Below are 23,239 nucleotides of genomic sequence, written 5' to 3'. Positions count from 1 at the left end.
TTTGGGAAGCAACTGCACAACTGACTAAGCATGCCCACGGAAAGAGTGGTTTGGTGGGGGAGGGGGGAACCATTTCAGCAACACCATCTGGGTCTGTATTCTACAGCAGAGAAATCATTCTATGTTGCAAAGCAAACATGGGCAACGAGCAATCCAAGTGCCAGCAACATCCAAATGAATGAAACTCCAAAAAACTCAATCACCCACCAGTTCCCAGCTTCTAAAACTAAAAATTTGAATCTTAATGGACAATGCTAAAACTCTAGGAAAGATAAACCTGAGCAAACAGAACAGTGAGGCATCAAAATTTTGCATTGCAGATCAAAGGTTTTAATATCTGTGAATTTGTTCTTTGATCTGCGTCTTGCAATGGCTATGTAGTTACATGTGGTGAAATCCCAAAAATCAACCAATGAATAAAACTAACAGGGGAAACCGACAGTTAAGATAGATTACATCATCTTGCATCATCTTTCCAACAGTCCCTACTGTTGTTTTTTTAAAATAGCCAGGGTTCACTTCAAATAAGAACACCTTCGGTGTAAAAACTAAAATTTTACGTGCATGGGCTCACTGCGTGCAATTTGCTGGCAACTGATTTCATTGGCACATAGCACAGCAGGTGACTGACTATATCTGATATTTTTAACAGGGTTACGTGGTCCTAATTATTTATATGCGCAGTTTCTATTCATTATTTCGAAGCTTTCTCTTTTGCTTTATGACTTCAACCTTATTTCCTACATTTTTGGTCAAATCCGAGGGGCCGTTGGACCAACAGACATGATAGCACAATATGAATTTATTGATAGGATAGGATCTATCAAGGACTGTAACTTGTTTCATGTGGTGCATTATGACCTATACACTTTTTATGTACTGTTTTTCATTGACAGATTCTACAATAGTTGGGCGCGTTGAAATGCAAACTCTTAACCATGCAACAATTGCTATGCATCTGAAATTCTTTATGCATCTACTTGACGATGATCTGGATGATGATCCTGATTGTAAGGCTCAGGATGGCATTCTTCTTGATGACAGTATAGGGTTTGGTAGTTCAGATTTATGATTCAGCTCGGACTGCTGGATAAGGAATGCCCATCAGGCAGTTTTATTATATTAGTTCCAGAGGGTACAGTGTATTGGAAGTCGTTAACTTCATAAAACAGGTTGCTCACTTCAAATAAGGAAAGCCTTCGGCATTAGTTATATAGTTTCCATATATTTTCATTAATATATGTACCTTGGCTTCATAGTGAGCCTTGTTTGAAGATCCACCTACATCTAGATTGTCAAAACAAAGAATGGACAATATTCAATCAAATTTATAATTTTATAGTTATACCCAGTTTTCCAAAGCACACAATTGTCAGAGATATATAGAGACATCTGCAACTCAGACAAGAACAATCTCCTACAAATGTGTCAGCCGCAAAAGTACTCATAAATGAATTATATTAAGATATTCTGAGCCAATAAACATTTTTTTAATACATCAAATTTAAATGAAAATTTGTAAATGCTTCCATTTCAAGAAACTGCATTTTTAAGTTGATTGACAAATCATATTCAATGAAAATGATGAGGCTTACCATTATACAAGTTTAATTACAAAAGTATAACATATATTTCAGATATATAAGCATGATGATATCAAAATGGTTACAAAATAGTGGAAAACCGTGTAGATAGCATCTGATACAAAAATAGGCAGCAAAGATGAAGGCATAAAAGCCTAAGAAGCATGGTTGATTTTTCAAAAATTTAGGTTTTGTTGAAATCAACTTTAGGAAACTTAAAACAATCAAACTTTTACATTAACAGCTACCGAAGCCTGACCATAAATGTCCTTTGGCCTCTGAATCCACCTCTCAGAAATCATAGTTCCTGATTTTGGAGGCTGACACATAAAAAACTCTTTGTTGCTTATAGTCAAGTCCTATCAAAAATATCTTGTCCTGCCATATGGTACCACCAAGCGAAAAATAGTCAAAACATGATGGAAAGTGTCCTTTTTTCCTCCATTCATTTTCTTTCCAATCATATTCCTTCACTTCATCTTGAAAGTAATATAAGCTACCAAATGTAGCTACACAAAACTCAGGATACCATCCACTTGTCCACATATTTTTCAATGTTCTCCACAGTCTTGTATTTGTGTCAAATATTTCAACATCACAATTATTGTGGCTTATCACATAAAACTCATTGTTGTTGAAAAAGCCTTGACATTGAAACATTTCTTGTTGCATCTCAGGAAGAATCTCCCACTTGTCTTTGTCGACATTGTAACACATTGCATTTTTACTACCATGATGCCCTCCAGCAACATATATGAGTCCATCATGAGGTGATACTGCACAAGCAAATGAAGAGTGGAGCACAGGCATATCAGAGCCTTGCTTCCATATAGACAAAGAAAAATCATAGACCAAAACAACATTAGTAGACTTTTCTGTATCTTGTTTGTGAAGCCCCATAAAAACCAGTTTATGGTTGATTGAAACACAACGAGAGCCCATGAATTCAAAACGATTTCCAGATGGGAAAGAAGTTGCCACTTCCCATTTATCTTGGACTGGGTCATATATAGTTACCACTTGACCAGGTTCATAATATCGAGTTGAGAATGTAGGGATTGATTCCCATTGACCATGTTTATGATGTGCATGTCTTTTATCCAAATTCTGAATCAAACATAGAAGCTCCTCATACCTCCCAAATTTCATTCTATCTTGATAGAACTTCTGGTTGTCAACCATAGCCTTCCAGCTTTTGCAAACACACATAAGCTTGTAATGGGATTTATAAGTGACTCTTATCAGTATTTCTCGGACTATTTCTTCTGGAAGTTTCTACAATCACAAGTAAAATGCCATATTCAATCTTTGACAAAAGAGTACAGCATTGAAAACTGGTCAAATATGAAATAAAATAATTTTAAAAGTATCTAATTTTTTTTTTTCACTTATGGAAATCTGTTTTTACATATACAGAATATCCTATCAGTTTATAAAATTTCAAACAAAATGTTCAAAAGTATTTTAAAGTGTATTTTTCACGTTGCATGCATATTTATTAAGCACAATTATTCCAAAACAATTCTTACTCTGCAAAGATTAGATTGGATGCCAGTAATCTCACATTTATTGGTCTAATGACTGCTACAACTTTGCGGCTATTTGATTCATGGGTTGAATAATAATTGTTGAGAAAGATTTGAAGCTTGCTGGATTGTTGTGCATTGGCATTCAATCTCAATTCTTTATGTGGTGAAGTGCTGAGGCGTAAAAGCTTCCTGGGCCTTGGCTCGGTGAATTTCTCTCTCCATTCCTCCATGTTTCTCAATCTGTGTTTCTCCATGTTTTCAAAACTCCAGTCCTCTGTATTCCTCAAATGTCTATAACTCCTACATTTCAAGAAACATATATTTTAATAGTCAGTTTACAACAGGACATGAAATAATGATTCTTATTCTTAAAGTTCTTTAACTAGCACCTACACTGTTCAACAATGCAGTGTGTACACCATTATGCAAAGCCATTGGGAAGTCATTAATAGACAGTACCAACAACAAAGACAGTTTTCTCAAATATTCTTGTGAGAAAATATTTATTAATTTGTTGCATGACGAGCAAAGTCTTCAAACAATGAAAGTAATGCCAATCCAACCATAGAGCCACGGAGAGATAATAAAATTTTCTTTGGAAAAATCAACAAAACTAGTTCCAGAAATTTTCTTTAGAAAGAAAATCAAATTTTGTTTGCAATTTGTTGACCAATATTTTCAGTTGACCATTAAATGGAAACTTTTGCAGTTTTCTAAGGGAAATATTGGCAGCATGGCAAGTCCTGATTAATCATAATTTTTCCTAGCTTCTACCTCAACTCCCTATTTCTCTTCATCTCATGGTTTCGAATTTGTAACCACATTCAATGGTACACGGAAAATCAAATAGGCTTTGATACCAGCATAAAAATTAAGTTGCTAACTCAGAGTACAATTTACTTATCTATAAAAGCAAAAATTGACAGAAGTTAACAAAACAAGCTTGGCAAAGAGTAAATTGCTGAACATAAACAAAACAAGATTGGCATATAGGAAATAGCTGGACATAAGTTATCTTTATTTCAACTAAGAGCTTATATAATATGGAAAAACTTTATTAAAGAGATGTATTCTGTCATGCCCCTGCCTTGTAAGACAGACTGTAGCTTTAATAGATGACATCAAGGCAATAAATTCATGGAAACTCAAAGGAGGCCGACCTTACAATTAACCCCAGCCAACATAATTAATAGAAATTCAAAAGGGCCATTCTTGCAAATAACCCTATGTGATATAATTAATGGAAATCCAAACCAGAATAATATTCCTTTATATGTTGATATGCTAAGTCGTCTATGTTGGCAGCAATTAAAGGCACATATATATTGCCTAGGTTAATGTGGAGTTTCAGTTTATCAATGGGAAGCGATCAATAGTGCATAAGCTGTGATTAGTGATTGTTAGAAGACAGCAAATATGATTATGATGACTGATCAGGCAAGTACTGTACACTTGTCATGTATCGTGGGGTTTGGGTTGACTCATCAAGCATTTCCCTAGGTTGACTTATCAAGTATATTTTAGGGCTTACTTATTAACCAACATTGGTAAACCACCTAAAGGCCTATAAATAAGAAGCGGTGGAATGTAAAATGTAACAGAATGCAATTTGCTCTTCACTAGATAATAAGATTGGACATTCTGTTTGGTGGATATAGCCCAAGATTGGATAAACCAAGTTAAATCTCTGTATCTTCTGTTATGTGTGCATTATTCCTTTGCATTAGTGGTCATATTTGCATGTAACTGTTATATTTTTGTTTTTTAATTCTAATAATGTCCCCTTTTTTAAATAGGATTTAATAATGATAAAAAAAATTAAAATTTATAAACATAAAAAAATAAAATTAAACAGTTCGATGAATGGTCAAAGACTCAAAAGGCATGAGATGAAAAGTAGTGACTACCTCAAACAAGAGATATAAAAGGAAAAGGAGAATTACATTAGTAAGGAGGACGGAGGAAGGAAGAGAATATGGGAATCACAAACAAATTAATAGAAAAAAAATAAGGAAGTGACTCCTACAAAAGTAAAAAGTTATGAAGGGTTGTGAATTATAGAAAGTTGTGACTCTCCCGAGGGGTAGAAACGATGAACGGTTAGTATTCTCTCAAAAGGTTGTAATTAGGAAAGATTATTTCCATCTCAAAGGGAAGAAATGATGAAGGATTGAGAGTTTGTGACTTTTAAAAGGTTGTTACTCTCTCAAAGGGCAGAAATGAAGTATAACTCTTTTGGAAGGTGAAAATTGTGATCAAATGTAATGCCTCTGACCTCTCCACTTTGGGATGTGAGAAAATCCAAGAGATCAACTAATCAGGAAGGATAGGATATTGTATTAAATATTTCATCAATGTCTCCATCAAACAAGAAAATTAACTATTTAATCAATCAATAAATAGCAGGGCATTAAGGGCAGAAATGATGAACGGTTAGTATTCTCTCAAAAGGTTGTAATTATAAAAGATTATTTCCATCTCAAAGGGAAGAAATGATGAAGGGTTGTGAGTTTATGACTCTCAAAAGGTTGTTACTCTCTCAAAGGGCAGAAATGGAGTATGACTCTTTTGGAAGGTGAAAATTGTGATAAAATGTGGTGCCTCTGACCTCTCCACTTTGGGATGTGAGAAAATCCAAGAGATCAACTAATCAGGAAGGATAGGATATTGTATTAAATATTTCATCAATGTCTCCATCAAACAAGAAAATTAACTATTTAATCAATCAATAAATAGCAGGGCATTAAGGGCATTGACTTGCATAATCGCCACCTAAGGAGAATACCAATATAAAGAATAGTTGGTAAAATGATTAATTACACGAAGAGGTGTGAATGGCAAGAGGCATATTGGTTCACTGCAACTCATCATTTTGTTTTAAATATAAGTCTTTCATTTCTCAAAGAGGTGGTGGGGAGTGAAAAGCACAAAAATACTGAGAGGGGGAGGGGGTGAACCAGTATTTTAAAGCATTTAAAAATAGTAAACAAAGCTGAAAGAGAACATGAAAGACAGGGACAAAAATATTTATCCCGTGGAAACCCTATTGGGTAAAGACCACGATACACTAATCTCCAAAAAGATGGGCAACAACCCAGTACAAACCAGAGCTGCAAATCTTAGGCTCAACCATTCACTAGGCAAACATCATTCTCAGTAGACAGAGGCAACTACCTCGAAAGGGCTCCAACCCTTAACAAGTGTGAATGGTAAGTTCAGATTGTACACAGAATAGGCTCCTGTTTTACCAAGGATTGGCAAAACACTGCTGCACTGCTGAGAGTATTTGGGAAACTTTTCAGTAGTAATGAAGACCGGTTCCTGCTCCTTCAAGATCACTATGAGTGAATGTAGATGAAACTAGAAAATCTTCAGGATATGCCTCCAGAAGAAGCATCTCAGTTTTCTGAAGTGGCTTTAACTTAAACCAGGTTAGCAGCCTGCTGTCACTAGAGCACCAAATCCTCTATCTAAAATCACTTAGTTCCCACTCAGCATGGCACAACAAAAACTTGACCTCCTCTCAACATGTATGTATCACCATTCCCTCCTCAGCACACTACACTAATTTTGATCCCAAAAACTTAGAGACAGTTCACGTGTCTCTCAACCATCTCTGCACAAAAATGTGCTTCTTTTCTGGAAAACTACATACTCAATACACTCACCTCTCCAAGCAAACACTTGCTACTACCAATTAGACACCGCCTGCAAAAAGACAACTCAATAATACCAAGGACGTGAATTTCCTTTCTGGCATCATGCGATTAACAACAGTACACTGTATTTTTTTTAAATGATATTAGATCTCAAAAGCAATATTCACCCCCGAACGGCACTACCACTTTTGTCTTATCCGCCGCTGAAAGTTTTCCTCGGTATAACAAACTTCTCGATAAATTCTTGACCACCCAACCTTGCTATTTCACAACACCTACTATCTCCCTCATCCTTCATCCAAAAATTTCCACCACACATACCAACAGGAAGAAGTTCTAAAACTTTTAAGGGTCCCATCGGCAAGGTCAGAAAGCCAAAAATTGTCTTATGTGAAATTCTTGAAAGAACAGACACGATACTGTATGTTTGAATCCCTGTATTCAGCATCACATCACGATCGGTCATGCCAATAGTCTATTCCTTTTTGCGAAACTGCCATCAGACCGGGAAGATACTCCTTTTTGTGCAGGATGCATAATTTGTAAGAACTGCCAATAAAAATGTTACTCACAGGCTTATGCGCAGACACACATGCCAAAAATTCTGAATGTAACGGTTAACAGGATGCACAGGTACTATTAGTTAAGCAGAAAAAAAACGTCTATGCAGGACAATCAATAGAGCTCCATTTTGGAATTAAATTCTGCAAAATTAAATTTGAGTATGATTCTTGTGCAGTAACTCAAACTGCCCACAGCCGTGTATCCATTCCTATGAAGAGAATATTCCTGACAAAAAAACAGCCTAAAGGAAAACATAACAATGAGTGCTACCTGCCGATTTGACGCAAGCCACAGGTTACAATGGTAGAAGAGGTTCAGGCACAATAGAAAAATGACAGTAAAAAAGGCAGGTAAGCCTTATGCAGATCATTTTTATTGTCCAAGTGGAGAGTTCACAAGCCACCAAAAACTGACAAAAATGGTCATGAGAAGACTTCGATTCCAACAGGAGTGCAGGGTGAGTTCAGGGATGACACATCAATTTCCAGTTCTTCCTGTCGCACACAAGACACATGGCACAACCAAAAACTTGATTGCCACCAACTATCAGATCATCAATGAAAAATATTTACACAGAGATGGACCATTTTTAGTCTATTATTTGCAAATACAAATGAAGAAATCAGTCAAAAAAAAAGCAACATATCATTCCAGCAGGGGGGGAATTGGATCTGCTTGCAGAGACCCACCTCAAGGGCATAGTTTGATGCTATAGTTTGAAGGTAGGGTGGGTGGAAGGGATTGGGGAAGGTAGCAATGATGACTCAATTGATGAACAAGAAGCAGATAAGCATAAACATGAGAAATCTAAGAAGAAATGGCACAGAAGACATCAAAGTGAAAGTGGCACAGTGAGTGAGCCTTCTTCATATTCTTCCTTAGAAGAGGAGTATAAAAGGAGGAAAACGAGGAGCAAAAGAAGAACAGGAACACAAGGGGCAGTTACTGATTCATGGGACGAATTTGGCATTATAAAAGAAATTGATACATGGAACAAACAACTGGAGTTCAGTGCATGGTTGCAAGAAGTAAAGGAGGTGAACATGGAAATAGTACCAACATGGGAAGAATAACAACTGTTCAAGGAGTACATGGAGGATTACAATACTGCTACTTTTCCATCAAAGAAGAATTATGACCTGGATGCATACAACTGTCAAAAAATGATCAAAGACATGAAAGAGTGTAAGAAAGGCAATGCAAAAGGAATGCACAATATTTAATGATGAAGATGAACGACGACAAGAAATAAGGATGGGGCGTTAAAAGCAGAAAGGGGCTGAAAGTGAGGCACTGCAACTTTCTATGCAGACTGGAACAAACAATTGGAGTTCAGTGCATGGTTGCAAGAAGTAAAGGAGGTGAACATAGAAATAGTACCAACGTGGGATGAAAAACAACTGTTTCAAGGAGTATATGGAGGATTACAATACTGCTACTTTTCCATCAAAGAGAAATTATGACCTAGATGCATACGAATGTTGAAAAATGATCAAAGATATGAAAAAGAGTGTATGAATGAATGAAGGATTTTAATTACGCCCATGAGACCATCGGTCTAAGGGACCACAGATCAGAAGCATTAATCCCAATCCTTTTCCAAATCCAACCTTCTACTATGAATCTTGACAATCAAACCAGTAGTCTGTCGTATCTTATCATCATCGAACAAACTGTGTAAGCTTATGCCATCTCCTAAGTTGACCTTGTATTGGGCCCGAATATTCTCATATGCCTTGCAATCAGTAAGAAAGTGTCATTCCGTCTCAACCACCCCTTTTTTGCAAAACCTGTAGATCCTCTCCTCCCACTCTTCTTTAGGCTTCTCGCATCTACCAGTCTTGCATCTGAGATGATGTGATCCAGTCCTCAACTGAGCAATTAACATCCTAGCCTTACTATTAATAGCTGATCCCAGATATGCTTGATCCCAATGCCCCCTAGAAGGATTGAAAACATTGATATAATGTGTCTTTTTCCGACCCATGTTAAGAGACCACATGGCAGTTTGGAATTTTCCCATGACAAACTTCTTTATTTCCGTATTGGTGGTAGGGCACTCTTGCAACTTGATATTCCACGTGTACAACCACTTTATGTTTTGTTTCATCCAAGTCTTCTTCCTATGAGCCAAGTCCTCTTTCATTGCAATTTTGGGCCAACGTTCGCTATCCATGTTGTCGTGTTTCCTTAAATAACTTATTAGCCGACTTATGGCAGCCGCCTCCAATGGATTCATGCCAGTTTCCACTAGCAAGATTTCATAAGATACAGAGGCCTGAACCTTGATATTAGTAGTGATTAGGTGTTTCTGGATCCTCTCTAGTTGTCTCCACCCACACTTTGCCATGCTGACCCCCCCATACCTCACAACCATAAAGAACAATTGGAGTGACCAGCAAACCAAATAGAGTTTTTCTGGTCTTCCTGTCCCATAGCTTGGCATTTCTACATCTGTTTTGCAATAGATATAGTGCTTTCCATCCCCCTTGTATCCTTTTAACTCTACAAGTCTCCCAGCTGAGTCTGTGGTTGAAGTCAATCCCTAAATATTTGTATTCTTTCACTTTTTCTAATGGGCTGCCTTCAAAAAGAAAATCCAAGTGATCCTCCTTTCTTTTCAAATAAAAAATCATGATTTTTCTCTTGGAATTGTTCACCTGCATCACCACTTCCTAATAGAAGTGCTCTAATGCCTTTAAGTGATCTTTTAATCACTGAGAAGTTTTTGATATTAAGATTAGATCATCCAAGTAAAGAAGAAGCTTCACCACATAACCAGCTAACTAGACCCCTTCCCCATCAATTTCATCTAGCCAAGCTTCTAGTTTATCAATATATAAGCCAAACAAAGTGGGGGATAACGGACATCCTTGCTTCACACCAATATCACTCCCAAAACACTCAGGCATTCCCTCTTTAGTTCTGATTTTTGCTCTAACTTTCTCATAAAGTCTATGCGTTGTTGTTCTGTATACATCCACAATGCCTAATTCTTCCATTCTTTTCCATAGCTTGTCTCTGGGCACTGTATCAAAGGCTTCCTTGAAGTCTACGAAGCAGAAAAAAGCTTTTCCCCCCTGGCTGTCCCATACTTTCTCTATCAATTGCCTAAGAGTGACGCAATGATCAATAGTAGAATGTCTTGGTTTGAAACCTGCTTGTCCTTTTGCTCTCTTTCCTTCCATTTCTGCCCATTTTCTGATCCTATGTTCCACCATGCTCCCAAAAAGTTTTACGAATAGCGGGTTGACCATTATAGTGCGGTAATTAGATGGGTTGTTAAAATCCCCGCTCTTGAATAAAGGTATAACCACACTAGTGGTCCAATCATTCGGAAAGCCATCTTGAATGACCTTGTTAATGATCCTCATTATGTGAGGAGTTAAGAGATCAACTCCCCATTTCAAAAATTCAGCTTGCAGCCCCTCTATGTCACTTGCCTTGCCATTTGCTAACTTTTTTATTCCAAGTTTGATGTCCTCCATTGTGAAGAGCTCGGAAGAAGAGGCCACCACGGGAGGTGGTTCTTTCTCCTCAATGCACTCATAAAGTAACTACACATATTCTAACCAATGAGTAGCAGTGATACTGTTTTCGTTTTGTTCTTTCCTTTGTTGCAGTTCTTTCCAAAAGTCTTTGGGATTGTGTTTGCTTAGGGCTAATAACTCCTCTCATCTTGCATTTACATAATCTCTTTTCTTTGATTGAACCAACTCGGTATATTTCTTCTTGTCCTCTTTGTTTGTATATTTGTCTTTCAAAGATCTCTAGGCTGCCTTGCACTCCTCATCATACCACAAGTTAGCAAGAAAAGTATTTGTAGCCCTCTTTTTACTGCGAGATCTTTTACATTCTTTTGGAGCTTTGTGAAGAATAGGGATAACCAAGTTGATGTGTACATGTTCTCGATCAGTGTTGATCCATTTATTCGTGCTATTTGTGTTTGTCTCAAGGAATTGTTGTTTGGGAGAAGCCCTAAATATGTCCTTGTTTGTTTGATTTATGAGTATTCTCCCACTACTAGTGGCTGCCTTTTCCATGTGGAAGTCATGTTCATTATGCAAGTTATACAGAACCAAGTCCAAATTAAAATAAAAAGAGAGATGATTAGATTTTATTTCTATAGGAGCTTCCACAACATAGAAATCTATCACTCCAGAAATCCAATTTTGAGAACAAATTGCATAGTCCACCACGCTCTAACCATTGTATGTTTTGCACGTGATATCCCCGGATGTTGGCCAATTACTCATGCCATTGCAAATAACCATGCCAAAAAGACTACACATTCCCAAAAGTTCTGCCCCGAAATGTGAAACACCCCCTTTGTTGTCTTGAGAGGTTCTCTTCCACGAATGTTTGTCATTTTCTTCTAACCATAAAGGGTTATCCTCTCCTTTTATGTTCAATTGCAACGATTGATTATTGGCTGTCCTAGCATTAAGTCTTCGACAAGCATAATTACCCCTGACTTGCTGAATAGAGATGTGTCCTTTTTTAATGAAGCAAATGGGTCTTCGCTGTCCAAGTTTTGTCTCTTGTACAGTTTAGAGTTCTTTGGAGCAAAATAGCAAGTAGCCAAACTAAAAAATAGTTTCATTTATAGCGACTTGTAGCCATATATATTGTTTATTTGAGTCTACCTTTACAAGTTTTACAAATTTGTCCCACTTCTCCTTGATAAGCACTATAATTCCCCAATGACCTTTCCCTATATCCTTCCCTTTGTTCCAAACTAAAAACTTCCTGAAACCATTGAAATCTGAGACCTTGCACCCTTCATGCTCATGTGTTTCAACTATGATGATAATATCTTTCCCCTTTGCTATGGGGCCCAGACCAAGACCTCTTCTCCAAGATAACCTCTACAAGCATTGACTTAGGCTTAACCTCCCAACCTTAGACCATACTTATTCCCACACAATCTATAGAATTAGAAAAGCCCTCTCTACCCCGGGATAAGGCTTGGGATACTTTTAGTCCAACAACCTGAGCATTCCGATGTTTAGAATGTCCGCACAGTTATGGACGCACATGTCTGAATAACTAGCACCACTGACATCAAATGATCTTAGATGGTAAACATGCCTTTAAACGACCTTGGCCAAGGTTTTTTTGATGGGTTCAATGACTTGATCACCACTGCTTGACTTGACAATAGGGGAACAACAATGTGGATAAGCATGAGCTATTAAATAAAATTATTTAGATTTATTGTATCATATCTGATTTCACTTCCATGTCATTGCAGATTCCATCTCACCTCTTCACCTTTTCCATGGCTATACAACCGATGAGTCCTAGGTGCTCGGATCTCAAAGCAATCAGCTCTGTCTGTTGATTCATGAAAATTATATACTTCCAGCTTTTCACAATATATGATTTGAAAAAATATTTTCTTTAAGACTTGCAAAAAATAAATATCATTCGATTCTGATTTCCAGTGGCAAAAATAATTCATGATTCCATGTCATGGATACTTTAATATTATTTATGGTAAACAACTCCCTAATGTTACTTAAGTGTGATGAATATAATTTGCAGTTTACTGCTAAGGTAATCGAAATGCAATAACAATTGTAAATGGAATTATAGCAATATTTGGAATTTGATTAACCACATGACTTGGTATAATCTGGAAATGTTTGGAGTCTTGCTAGACGCTTGTGTATCAGCTCTTCTTCGAATTGCTTTCCAGGCGTAACCACAATGTGAAAATACAAACACGACTTCAGCAAGGAAAGAATAATATAAGGCAGACTGGAACACAATTGGCACTATTATAAAATGCAAAGGTATCGAATGGTAGAAAAAAAGAATTGGGAATGAGAAGGAAGTCGGGAATGAGAAGGAAAGTCGGGTGCTTGAAAAAGATGTCTTCTACCTCTCTTGACTCCTTAATAAAATGAGATGTTACGTCTCTTTGGCTTCCAAGAAGCCATAACATAAAAAGAATATCTTGGCTTTTCAACGCCAAATAAAAATGCCAAATGTTTCAATCGATTTCAAATAAGAATTAAAGATGGAAAAAGATTTGGGGGTTATAAATTGAAAAAAAAAAATTATGGTTTATATCTATCTACATGCATGTAGATATAATTATGGGGTGACATCATACTATTATAAAAGAAATAATAATATTATGGTGTCATTTTATTCTTATATCTGTGTATATACATAGATATTAATTATAATTATATGATGGAAAGGTCAACCAAAATCCTTTGAGGTACGCATTATATTTTAATTAAATTATTTTATGTTTTAAAATGTTTACTTAATAGCTCATGCGGGTCCTTCAATTGTATCCTGAAGTTCAAGTCGCTAGGTCCTTACCAAGGCAATTTAAAGTCATACCAATCATCCTGATGATTGGAATAAGTTAGTATCCCATTCTGTTGATCCCGTTTGGCAATGTTTCCCTCCTTCATCCTCTCCTGCAATCACCCGTGCAACATTTCCACAATAATAACAAGTTCCATAATAATTTTCATATTAACATTTAAAAGAATTTAATAATTTAACCATAATTCCAAAATCAAGCAACTACTAAACATCACATGACAAATAATGGATAACGACCATCTTCCTTGAACAGTTAATACAACAGGTATAAATAACTACCTACTACACATGATTATGAAAGAAAAATCCGTTCACTCTAACGGCTATGAGAAAATTTTAAATTAGGTCAAAATTTGGGATGTAACATACCCTCCCCCTTAAATTTTTCATCGTCCTCGATGAATATCACAACAAAACTTACCCAATATCTATTTAGATTATTTCAAGAAAGCAAAGGTTCAAGCTCTAGCTCTGGAGAAAAGATGAGAGTATTTTTTAAAAGATTTCGTGATAATCTTCCCAGGTGGCATTATCTTCTGCATATTGATCCCAGTGGACCTTGCACTGAGTCACCTCTTGATTTCTTAAGTGTAGCTTACACACCTCAAGTATTTTGAGTGGTTCTATTTCCACCACCCCTAGTTCTCGCACCTGTAATAGGTTCCAATCAATTATATGCACATGATGAGTCGTGTATTTCTTAAGGTATGACACATGGAAGACGTCATGCATCCTTGCAAGAGCTAGTAGTAGGGCAATTTTGTAGGCTACTGGGTTCATATCTTCCAATATTTCAAAGGTCCCACATACCTTGGGGCTAACTTGGCATTCTTACAAAACTTGATAGTACTCTTCTGAGGTTTTACTCTTAATAGCACCTATTCTCCCACTAAAAATTCCCTAGGTGTTCTTTTTACATCTGGATAACTTTTCTATCTGTCATTGGCTTCTTTCAATCTCTGACGAATTTGGATTATCTGATCTTCCATTTCCTTAAGCATTTCAAGTCCAACAATAATTCTATCTTCCAATCAATTCCAGCTCACATAAGTTCTACATTTGCAGCCATATAGAGCCTCAAAGGGGACCACTTTAATGGTGGATTGATAGAAATTGTTATAAGAAAATTCTACCAAGGGTAAATACGTTTCCCACTGGTATTGCCAATCCATACAGTAAACTCTTAAAAGATCTTCTAATACCTAGTTTACTCTTTTTGTTTGACCATATGTTTTGGGATGATAAGCTAAACTAATGTTTTGTTTAGTCCCTAATGCTGAAAATAATGTTTTCCAAAATCTGGAAGTTATCCTAGCATCCCTATCTGAGATAATTTTCTTTGGAACTCCATGCAATCTAAAAATTTCCTTTATGAATTTATGAGCGATTTCTGGTGCTCCATCGGTTAGATTTTCTCGTATAAAGTGAGCAACTTTTGTCAATCTATCTACTACTACCAGAATGGTATTGTGTCTATTCCGTGTCATAGGTAATCCTTGTACAAAATCTATGGAGATTATCTGCTATTTCCATTCTGGTACCTCATTTGTGTGCAAAAGATCGGTTGGGTATCGATGTTCTGCTTTTACTCCTTGGCATTCCAAGCATCCTGCAACAAAATATGTTATCTCCCTTTTCATTCCTTTCCAAAAATATAAAGGTTTTTTTATATCTGACAACATTTTAGTTACTCCAAAGTGTCCTGAAAATGGAGCTTAATGAGATTCTTTCAAAATCATTCTCCGAAGTTCAATTTTGTTTGGTATGTAAATCCTGTCATGATATCTTAACAATTCATCCTCTTCCATCCTAAATTTTGAATACTTGGGATCTTGTGGGTCTCTGATAAGAGCTAGGCTGATCTCTGCATAGAATTCATCATGCTTTATATGTTGTAAAATCTGGTCCTTCAATCTGAAATTTATAGTAGCCATTACAAAAATGTGTCTTCTCCTAGTTCAGGCATCTACCACTTTTTTTTCCTTGCTCTTGATATAACTTATGTCAAATTAATAGTTTGCTAAAAATTCCAGCCATCTCCTTTGTCTAGCATTAAGATTAGATTAAATAAAAATATATTTTAGGCCATGGTGGTCGAATTGTAGATCAAAAGGTTTTCCAATCAAGTAATGTCTCCACATTTGAAGAGCATGAACAATAGCTGCTAATTCCATATCATGATGGGTGTAATGTTGCTCGTAATTCTTCAATTTCCTAGATTCGTATGCAATTATCTGCTCATCCTGCATTAGCACACCTCCTACTCCTCTTGATGAATCAGTTATAACAACAAATTTCTTTTGTGGGTCAAGTACTCTTAATATTGGTGTTGTAGTTAACATTTCCTTCAAGCATTCAAAAGTTGATTGACATTTTTCCGTCTATACAAACTTCTTTCCCTTTCTCTGAAGTGATGTAATCGGGTAGGCTATCTTGGAGAAATTTCTAACAAACTTCCTATAAAACCCTGCCAAATCCATGAAACTTATGACTTCTATCACATTTTCAGGTATAGGTCATTCTTTAATTGCTTTGATTTTTGACGGATCTACAACTATTCCCTGAGCTGATATAATGTGTCCTAAATATTGAATTTCTTTTTGATAGATAGTGCACTTAAACAATTTTCCATATAATTTATGTTCTCTTCACCTTTGTAAGAATTTTTCCAGATGTTTTTGATGTTCTTCCTTGTTCTTTGAATAGATTAGAATATCATCTATAAAGACCAATACAAACTTATCTAGGCAATCTTGGAATATGCTATTCATTAAGTTCATAAAAATTGTTAGAGCATTGGTTAACCTGAAAGGTAACACTGTGAATTCATAATGCCCATACCTGGTTCTCAAATGTAGTTTTGTGAATATCTCTGTTCTTAATACGAAGCTAGTGATATCCTGATCTCAAATCAATCTTTGAAAATACTGTAGCACCTTTCATTTGATCAAAAAGGTTGTCAATTCTAGGGAGTGGGTATCGGTTCTTGATAGTAACCTTATTGAGCATTCTGTAATCTATGCATTATCTCATAGTTCCGTCCTTCCTAACAAACAATATTGGGGCTCCCCATGGTGATACACTGGGCCGAATCAGTTTCTTGTTTAACATATTTTGTAATTGTATTTGCAACTCCATTAATTCTATGGTGGTCATTCGATATGGTGCCCGAGAAATGGGTTCTGCTCCTGGTAACAAATTTATGGTAAAATCAAAAACTCGGAATGGAGGTAGATTGGGGAGTTCTTTGGGAAACACATCCTGATAATTCTTTAGGTAAGGATATTTTTCTTCAAAAGATTTCTTTAATTTTTCTCTAATTTCCCCATCTTCAAAAATGTAATCCTCTACATATATGGTGTTTATAGGATTTCTCATATCTTCAACTCTTACTGCAAAAATCTCGCAACCTTTTCTTCCACATTTCTTAAGTTGCATGACGAATATCTATTTTGATTCAATTTCATGTTTAATCCCTATAATGCTTGCAGGTTTGCCTTGGTCATCCAAACAATCTACAGTTTTAGCAAGACAATCCACCTTGGCCTTACGCTCACTGAGCCAATTAATGCCTATAAAAATATCGTAAGACCCAAGAGGTGCTACATACAAAGTCAATTCAGTGGAGAAATTCAGAAAATCAACCCAAGCCTCAAACGGAGAAATTTGAAAAATCAACCTGAGCCTCAAATAGACACTACTCTACCTTAGCCCTTGACTGGTTTACATACTCAACTATCCATGGTTTTGCCATAAAACTAGATCTCTTTGGAAATCTACTTAAAAGTTTACGCAATATAAAACATTAAGAAGCTTCAGTATCAATTAAAATAGAGACAGGGTTCCTGTAGATCTTACCTGGAGTTTCAATCGGACCTATCTGTTGTTTTGCTTGCCTATTGTCAAGGGCTGCATGGAACCTTTGCTACTAAACATGTTGTTGTGGAAGGGGTGGTCCGTGCGGCTGGTTGGTGGGTTTGATGGGACATTTATTAGCATAATGATCTCCCCCACAGTTGTAACATCCAAAAGGTGGTGTCGTGAGGTTTTCACATCATCGCCCGAAAACTTTTTGGGGACCCCCTTTTTTCGATTGCCCTAGCAAATTTGGAATGGTCCAGAGGTTTTTGATTTGAAAATTCTACACCTTGGATGCCTTCGGGTCAGGAGGGATTTGATATGGTTTATTTTTCACCCGATGCAAAACTTGATTTTCCGAAACATGTAATTTTATCCTTAGGCCAAAAGGAATTCAAAAACAACACTTTTTTCAATGGTTAAAATGAATACTTGGCAGCATAAAATTGTAACTTTTTGGACTTGGATTTTTTTTTTGAAAATTTGAAATAATTGTATAAGCTTGAGCATTTTCAAAATGAATTTATTAGATATAGTCGTTTCAGAAAATATTGAATTTTTTTGGTGAAAAAGGAATTTTTTGATAGTGGAATTGAATTTACAATTTTGATTGCTAAGAAAAGGATTTATTTTGCTAAAAATTTTAAGTATATTGCAAAATTGAAATGGGATTAAATTGCAAAATCTCATTAAATTGGTTGAAAATTAGCCTAAAAGATTTTAGAAATGTTAAAGGAAGTTGGTAATTTGGAATTGAAAATTGATTTTAGGTTGCTAAATTCGATTTTAATGATATTTTAATTGTCAAAACGTTATTAAATGAAAATTTTGACATCTCCTAAGCTTACCTTGTTTCTATTTTGCAATTTTTTATCAAAACTAGCAATTAATGGGCCGATTTCACTATGGGCAAAGTAAATTTTAAATGTTGCATTTAAATCTGGGCCATTAATTAAGTGGCTAAGTTAATTTTGTCTTCCCTCCAGGTAGGTCGACCTACTTGGAGAGGCAAAAAGTGTGGTATAAGAGGGGCTTCCTCTCCTCTTATTTTCTCTTTCATTTTTTCTCCTCCTTGGATGTGCAATTTTCCTCTAGAGGCTAATTTCAAACTTGGGCGATTTTGGGGCAGATTTTCCTTTTTTTGGTGGCATTTTTCTCCTTCTTGGGCGAATTTCTACCCTAGGGCGATTTTGGAGTAGATCTGATTTTTTTCCAGCTTGGGTGATTGTTGTCGGGGCTGATTTCTCCATCTTTGGCAGCGATTTCTCCTTCCAGACTTGGGCGATTTTATTTGGTGAAGAGGCTATATGATTTAAGGTCTGATTTTTGGCAGGCGTGGACAATTTCAAGGAAGTCAAAATTCTGATTTTTGCTAGGGCATCATTATTTGCAAGGATGATTGAAATTTCTAACATCTAATCCAAACTTGAAGAGAGTCCAATTATTGGTAAAAGCAGATTTAAAGTAAAATTCTATTCATTTTTAGAGGTGAAGATTGGTTTTGAAGGCGGATTCTATTCCTAGTTCTTGCTTCACTCGTTTCTCTTATTTTCTTCTTGCACTCATCATCCACCACTTCATTATTCCATTGATAGGCTGAAGTTGGGAGATATAAGTGTAGATTTCATGATAGAACACTTGGAGAGGTAGAAATAAGCTAAACCACCCTACGATTGAAGTTGAGAGATATAAGTGCAGTCCATCCTAAAGTAACGAAGACGCAGAAATAAGTGGTAGTCCCACCCCTAGGATTGAATTTATGAAATTGATAAGTGTAGAGATAGGACTTGGAAAGGCATAAATAAGCTAGATTCCATCGATAGAAAAAAGGTCGAAGATTGATAAGTATAATCCATATCATTTAGAATGAAGGGGAAGAAATAAGTGTTTAGGATGGTAGATGTTAGTGCAAGCAAAAACCCAAAGAGAATGAATACCAAAAAAGACAAGGAAGACATGATGCCTAAGACCACCTTCTTCTCGAAAGTGAGGCAAAAAAGTGATACCAATATCGGTACAGTTAATATGATACAGTTAAAGGACATATTGAAGGAAGGGCAATCCCCCATGGTGAAAAAAATTTACAAGAGTGGAATTGTACACGCGGCGGCTTTTCCTCCTACCTTGCCTTGCTCGGAATTGGTAATGGAATGTGCATCCCGGTTTGATATTGTTACCAAGTCCATTTTTTATGTAGCAGACAAGTGGTCGAAGAAGTATTTAATATTCCCCAGTATAAAAGCATGACAATGGTAATGATGATCAGGCGGCCAAGTTATTTTAGGATAATCAAGAGGCTTACTTCATTCATCTAAAGAAAAATTAGTTACATGAAGGCAAGGAGGGAGTCACCAGGTCATCAAGGCTCACCAAGTCAAATTTCAAATCAAAATATGGCGATCTTATTGTGCTTCTCAGCCGAATCATGGGCATAGCTCAAGGTATGCAATTCGAGAATTGATGAAATTGAAAATGGAAAGAGAAAATTTGATTGGGCTAGAATCATAAGTGAAAATTTAGAGTTGCAACTTAGGACAGTACAAAATCAAAAGCAATTTTATATGAGATCTTATCTTTTCTATCTGATTGCGACACTATATGAAAATCTTGGACTTAAGGCCTTAGGAGTGATTGGCAATGGGTCGGGGTAATGTTTGGTGCATGAGTGCTACCCACAGTTTCATTTGCACAACACCAAAGATTATAAGATGTTTTATGACGCCTTTTCCATTAAGACAGTAAGAATATTACAAGGGACACCTACTAGAAGGCTCTCAATAGAAGCAGAAGTAAAAGTTAAGAAGTATGGGAGTTGGTTCATCCAAATTCCACAATTTACATATATTAGAGTAGCAAGAAGTACAATTTGTCCCAAGAGACTTCCAAGGTACTCACCCGACAAGGTAGTTTTGATGGAGTTGGCTAGGCAACTTGAGCATTATGACAAGATGATAAAACTTAAAGGTGAGACAGGGATTACCTTCTCAGTTGGAATAGGCAATGATACTTGCCCCAATCCTGGTGCCTTTGTAACTGCGGAGAAGGAATTAGAATGGTATCATCTAAGACGGTATAGAGCAAGACAAGGATTCGATCCTAATGGTCTTATCAATGCATCTCACGAAAACACATTCAAACATATTCCTACTATAGAAGATTTTTGGGCCAATGTACAGGATGACTTTCATGTGAGGAAGCTAGCTTTCTCAAAATTGTCAGTGGACATGATGAGGGCAATCAGATGGAGAGGCCTTGACATTTCCAATCAGTTGGAAGATGATGAAAAGGTGCTAAGAGAAGATTATGATACAGTAGATGGAACAGAATTAGGTCCAGCAGATTTGGATGATCATTAGGATCTTTCCTTAGAGGCAGTTACAAGGACAGTTGATTTACACACTGAGTCATGGTACAATGAGAAGTTAAGGCAATTACAAAGTCAGAAGATATGCCTTACTTATGAGAAGATGAAACCAAAGGAAGAAGGTCCAGCAGAGTCAATCAGACAAAAAGGTGAAGGCAATAGACAACAACAAAGAACAGTTAAAAGTAAGAAGAGAAATCTAAAGGTTGAGAAAAGTAAAGAACATCTAGAACCTCCAACAAAGAGACGAAATGCAGCACCATCAAGGGAGAGCATAATTGAGGCTAGAAGCCAAGAGGATAATACAAGTGGACAAGAGGCCGCAATGGAGGTGAGCTCTGACTTGGAATCAAGTGGTTATAGCAACAGTACTGAGTACTCTCCTCTCTCAAAGAACCAACATGGAGATGATGTGAAGGTCACTAGTGAAGAAGAGGATAGGCCAATTGATATTGAGGAAATAAGCCAGGCGCCCAAGGCCGTTGGTGATGCTTTGCTAATCGAACCGAATCCCGATTTGGAGAGATGCATTGCACTGCTATGGTTAAGGAAAATGCTTATGCCAAGAGGCGAGGTAGTGACTGTCCGAACAGTTGAAGATATTCAAGGGTTAGTGGAAAAAGAAGATAGCGAGAAACATAAGAAAATTGTAAAAACGGTGGCAAAGGTAATCAAGAGCGATGATGAGGGTCACCGAAAAGTTCAGATTGCTATACCAAAGGTTAGCAAGGCAGTAGATGAGATCATAGCTCACAAGTATGAGATACTAGAGCATAACTTGGGAAGAATCACGGATAACATGGAATGTGAGGAGATCCAGGAAGGCATGGTTTCAATTAGAGAAAGGTTGAGGAAGGCAAACGAGAGGATTGTAAAGTTGGAGGCCAAAAACAAGTATTGGAGAGATTGCTAGCCTATCCAACAGTTGCACCAAGAAGCCCTTCCTCAATATAGCGGGAGCAACATAGAAGGGATATCGGCTCAGCTGCACGAAGTCAAGGATTGGATCACTGATATAATTCAAGATGGGCAAAATTTCTTGCCTTCCTTTATCTCGACATTCAGGTCATTGGTGGCTATTAGAAACAAATTCCAAACATTTGAAGGCAAGTGGAAGGATTTCCTTCCAATCAAGGACCTAGCCATTCCCAGGCTACAGGCATTTATTGACTTACCGGAGAGATATTTGAAAAGGGCCAAGTTAGTAGATGAAGGAGGAATGAATACAGTGGAGTCTTGGTTTGTTGCCTTGATAATCAGATTAAGGAAACTTGAAGACATACGGAACAAGATTGCACAGCACAGCCCAGGCATTGATACTTCCATTTCAACCATGATGAGCGATGTTGGGGCTGTACTTGATTTTGAAGATATCAAAAAGAAGAATGTCAATGAGATAGAATTTTGATCAAGATTGGATGAGTTGGGGAAGGTTGCCATCAAGAAGAAACATTTGGATACCCTTGCCTCCCTCAATGCCTTTATCAAATATGCGAAAGAGTATGAAAAGGATCATGAGAAGACACTGCAAGCAGCGAGCAACATGATGAATTCAGCTGAGCTCAAGATGAAGCACATGCTTTGCCCTCCTATGAAGGAAGTCAACGACAGGCTAGACAAGTTCATTGTTTTGGCTAAAAAGATGAAGGAAAAGGGTAGAATTATATTAGAAGATCATTTGATGTAAGCCCAAGTGGCAAATTCTCCTTCTTCTTGGGTAGGATAGGTGTCTGATTCTAATTGGCTACCATTTTGGTTCCTTCTCATTGGTTGTCACTTTTCCTTTTTTTCATTGGTCCATTGATGAGGTGGTGTCTTCTCATTGGCCAATGGGGTGGCAACCCTAATTAGGATTTTTAAGATCTAATCGGGATCGTTGATTTTGCCTCTTAATCTCTACCGTTGGTTGTAATTTTGGCCTCTATATAAGGCCATTTGCTCTCATTTGTAAAGGGTTGAAGAAAATTGTTGCTTAAGATAATACCAAGATTGCTTCTCTTTATCATTGTTGTGCCTTACATGGTGATTAAGAACACTTGGTGTTATTGCATTGTTTCTAATTCCAATAGTTAGAGTTAATTACCATTGAAGTTGTTAAAGTAGATTTTATTTCAAGAAAGTTGTTAAGAGTAATTGTAGATGGATAGTTGTATGGTGATATTAGTGGATATTTGATAGGGATCTATAAACTAGGCCATTAGCATCCTAGTGGCTGGTTGGGAAGCCCTGTGTCATAATCTAGTCTTTTTCCCTTGAATCATTGCATCTAGGTAGAGCCACTGATAAACTTTCATCAAATTCGATCCTTGTCCATTTGTTAATCTTTTCATTCAT

General features: G+C 36.8%; 1 protein-coding gene across 1 annotated transcript in view; it reads right to left on the bottom strand.

The window, feature by feature from the left end:
• Nucleotides 1-1,606: 1,606 nt before the first annotated feature.
• The window catches only part of LOC149579552 (F-box/kelch-repeat protein At1g80440-like), a 63,679-nt gene continuing 42,046 nt past the window's right edge, over nucleotides 1,607-23,239 (bottom strand). The window contains exons 3-4 of the mRNA XM_089810160.1: nucleotides 3,148-3,412; nucleotides 1,607-2,858 (exon numbers count right to left, since the gene is read on the bottom strand). Coding sequence (XP_089666286.1) covers nucleotides 1,875-2,858; nucleotides 3,148-3,366 — 1,203 coding nt within the window. The 5' untranslated portion in view covers nucleotides 3,367-3,412 and the 3' untranslated portion in view covers nucleotides 1,607-1,874. The remainder of the gene's footprint in view (nucleotides 2,859-3,147; nucleotides 3,413-23,239) is intronic.

Source organism: Cupressus sempervirens, chromosome 1 (genome assembly GCF_028749045.1).
Source record: "Cupressus sempervirens isolate cs-2001-9-10 chromosome 1, ASM2874904v1, whole genome shotgun sequence".
NCBI classification, from domain to species: domain Eukaryota; kingdom Viridiplantae; phylum Streptophyta; class Pinopsida; order Cupressales; family Cupressaceae; genus Cupressus; species Cupressus sempervirens.
The sequence above is the reverse complement of the archived record's forward strand: the minus strand, read 5'-3'. Positions and strand labels throughout refer to the sequence as shown.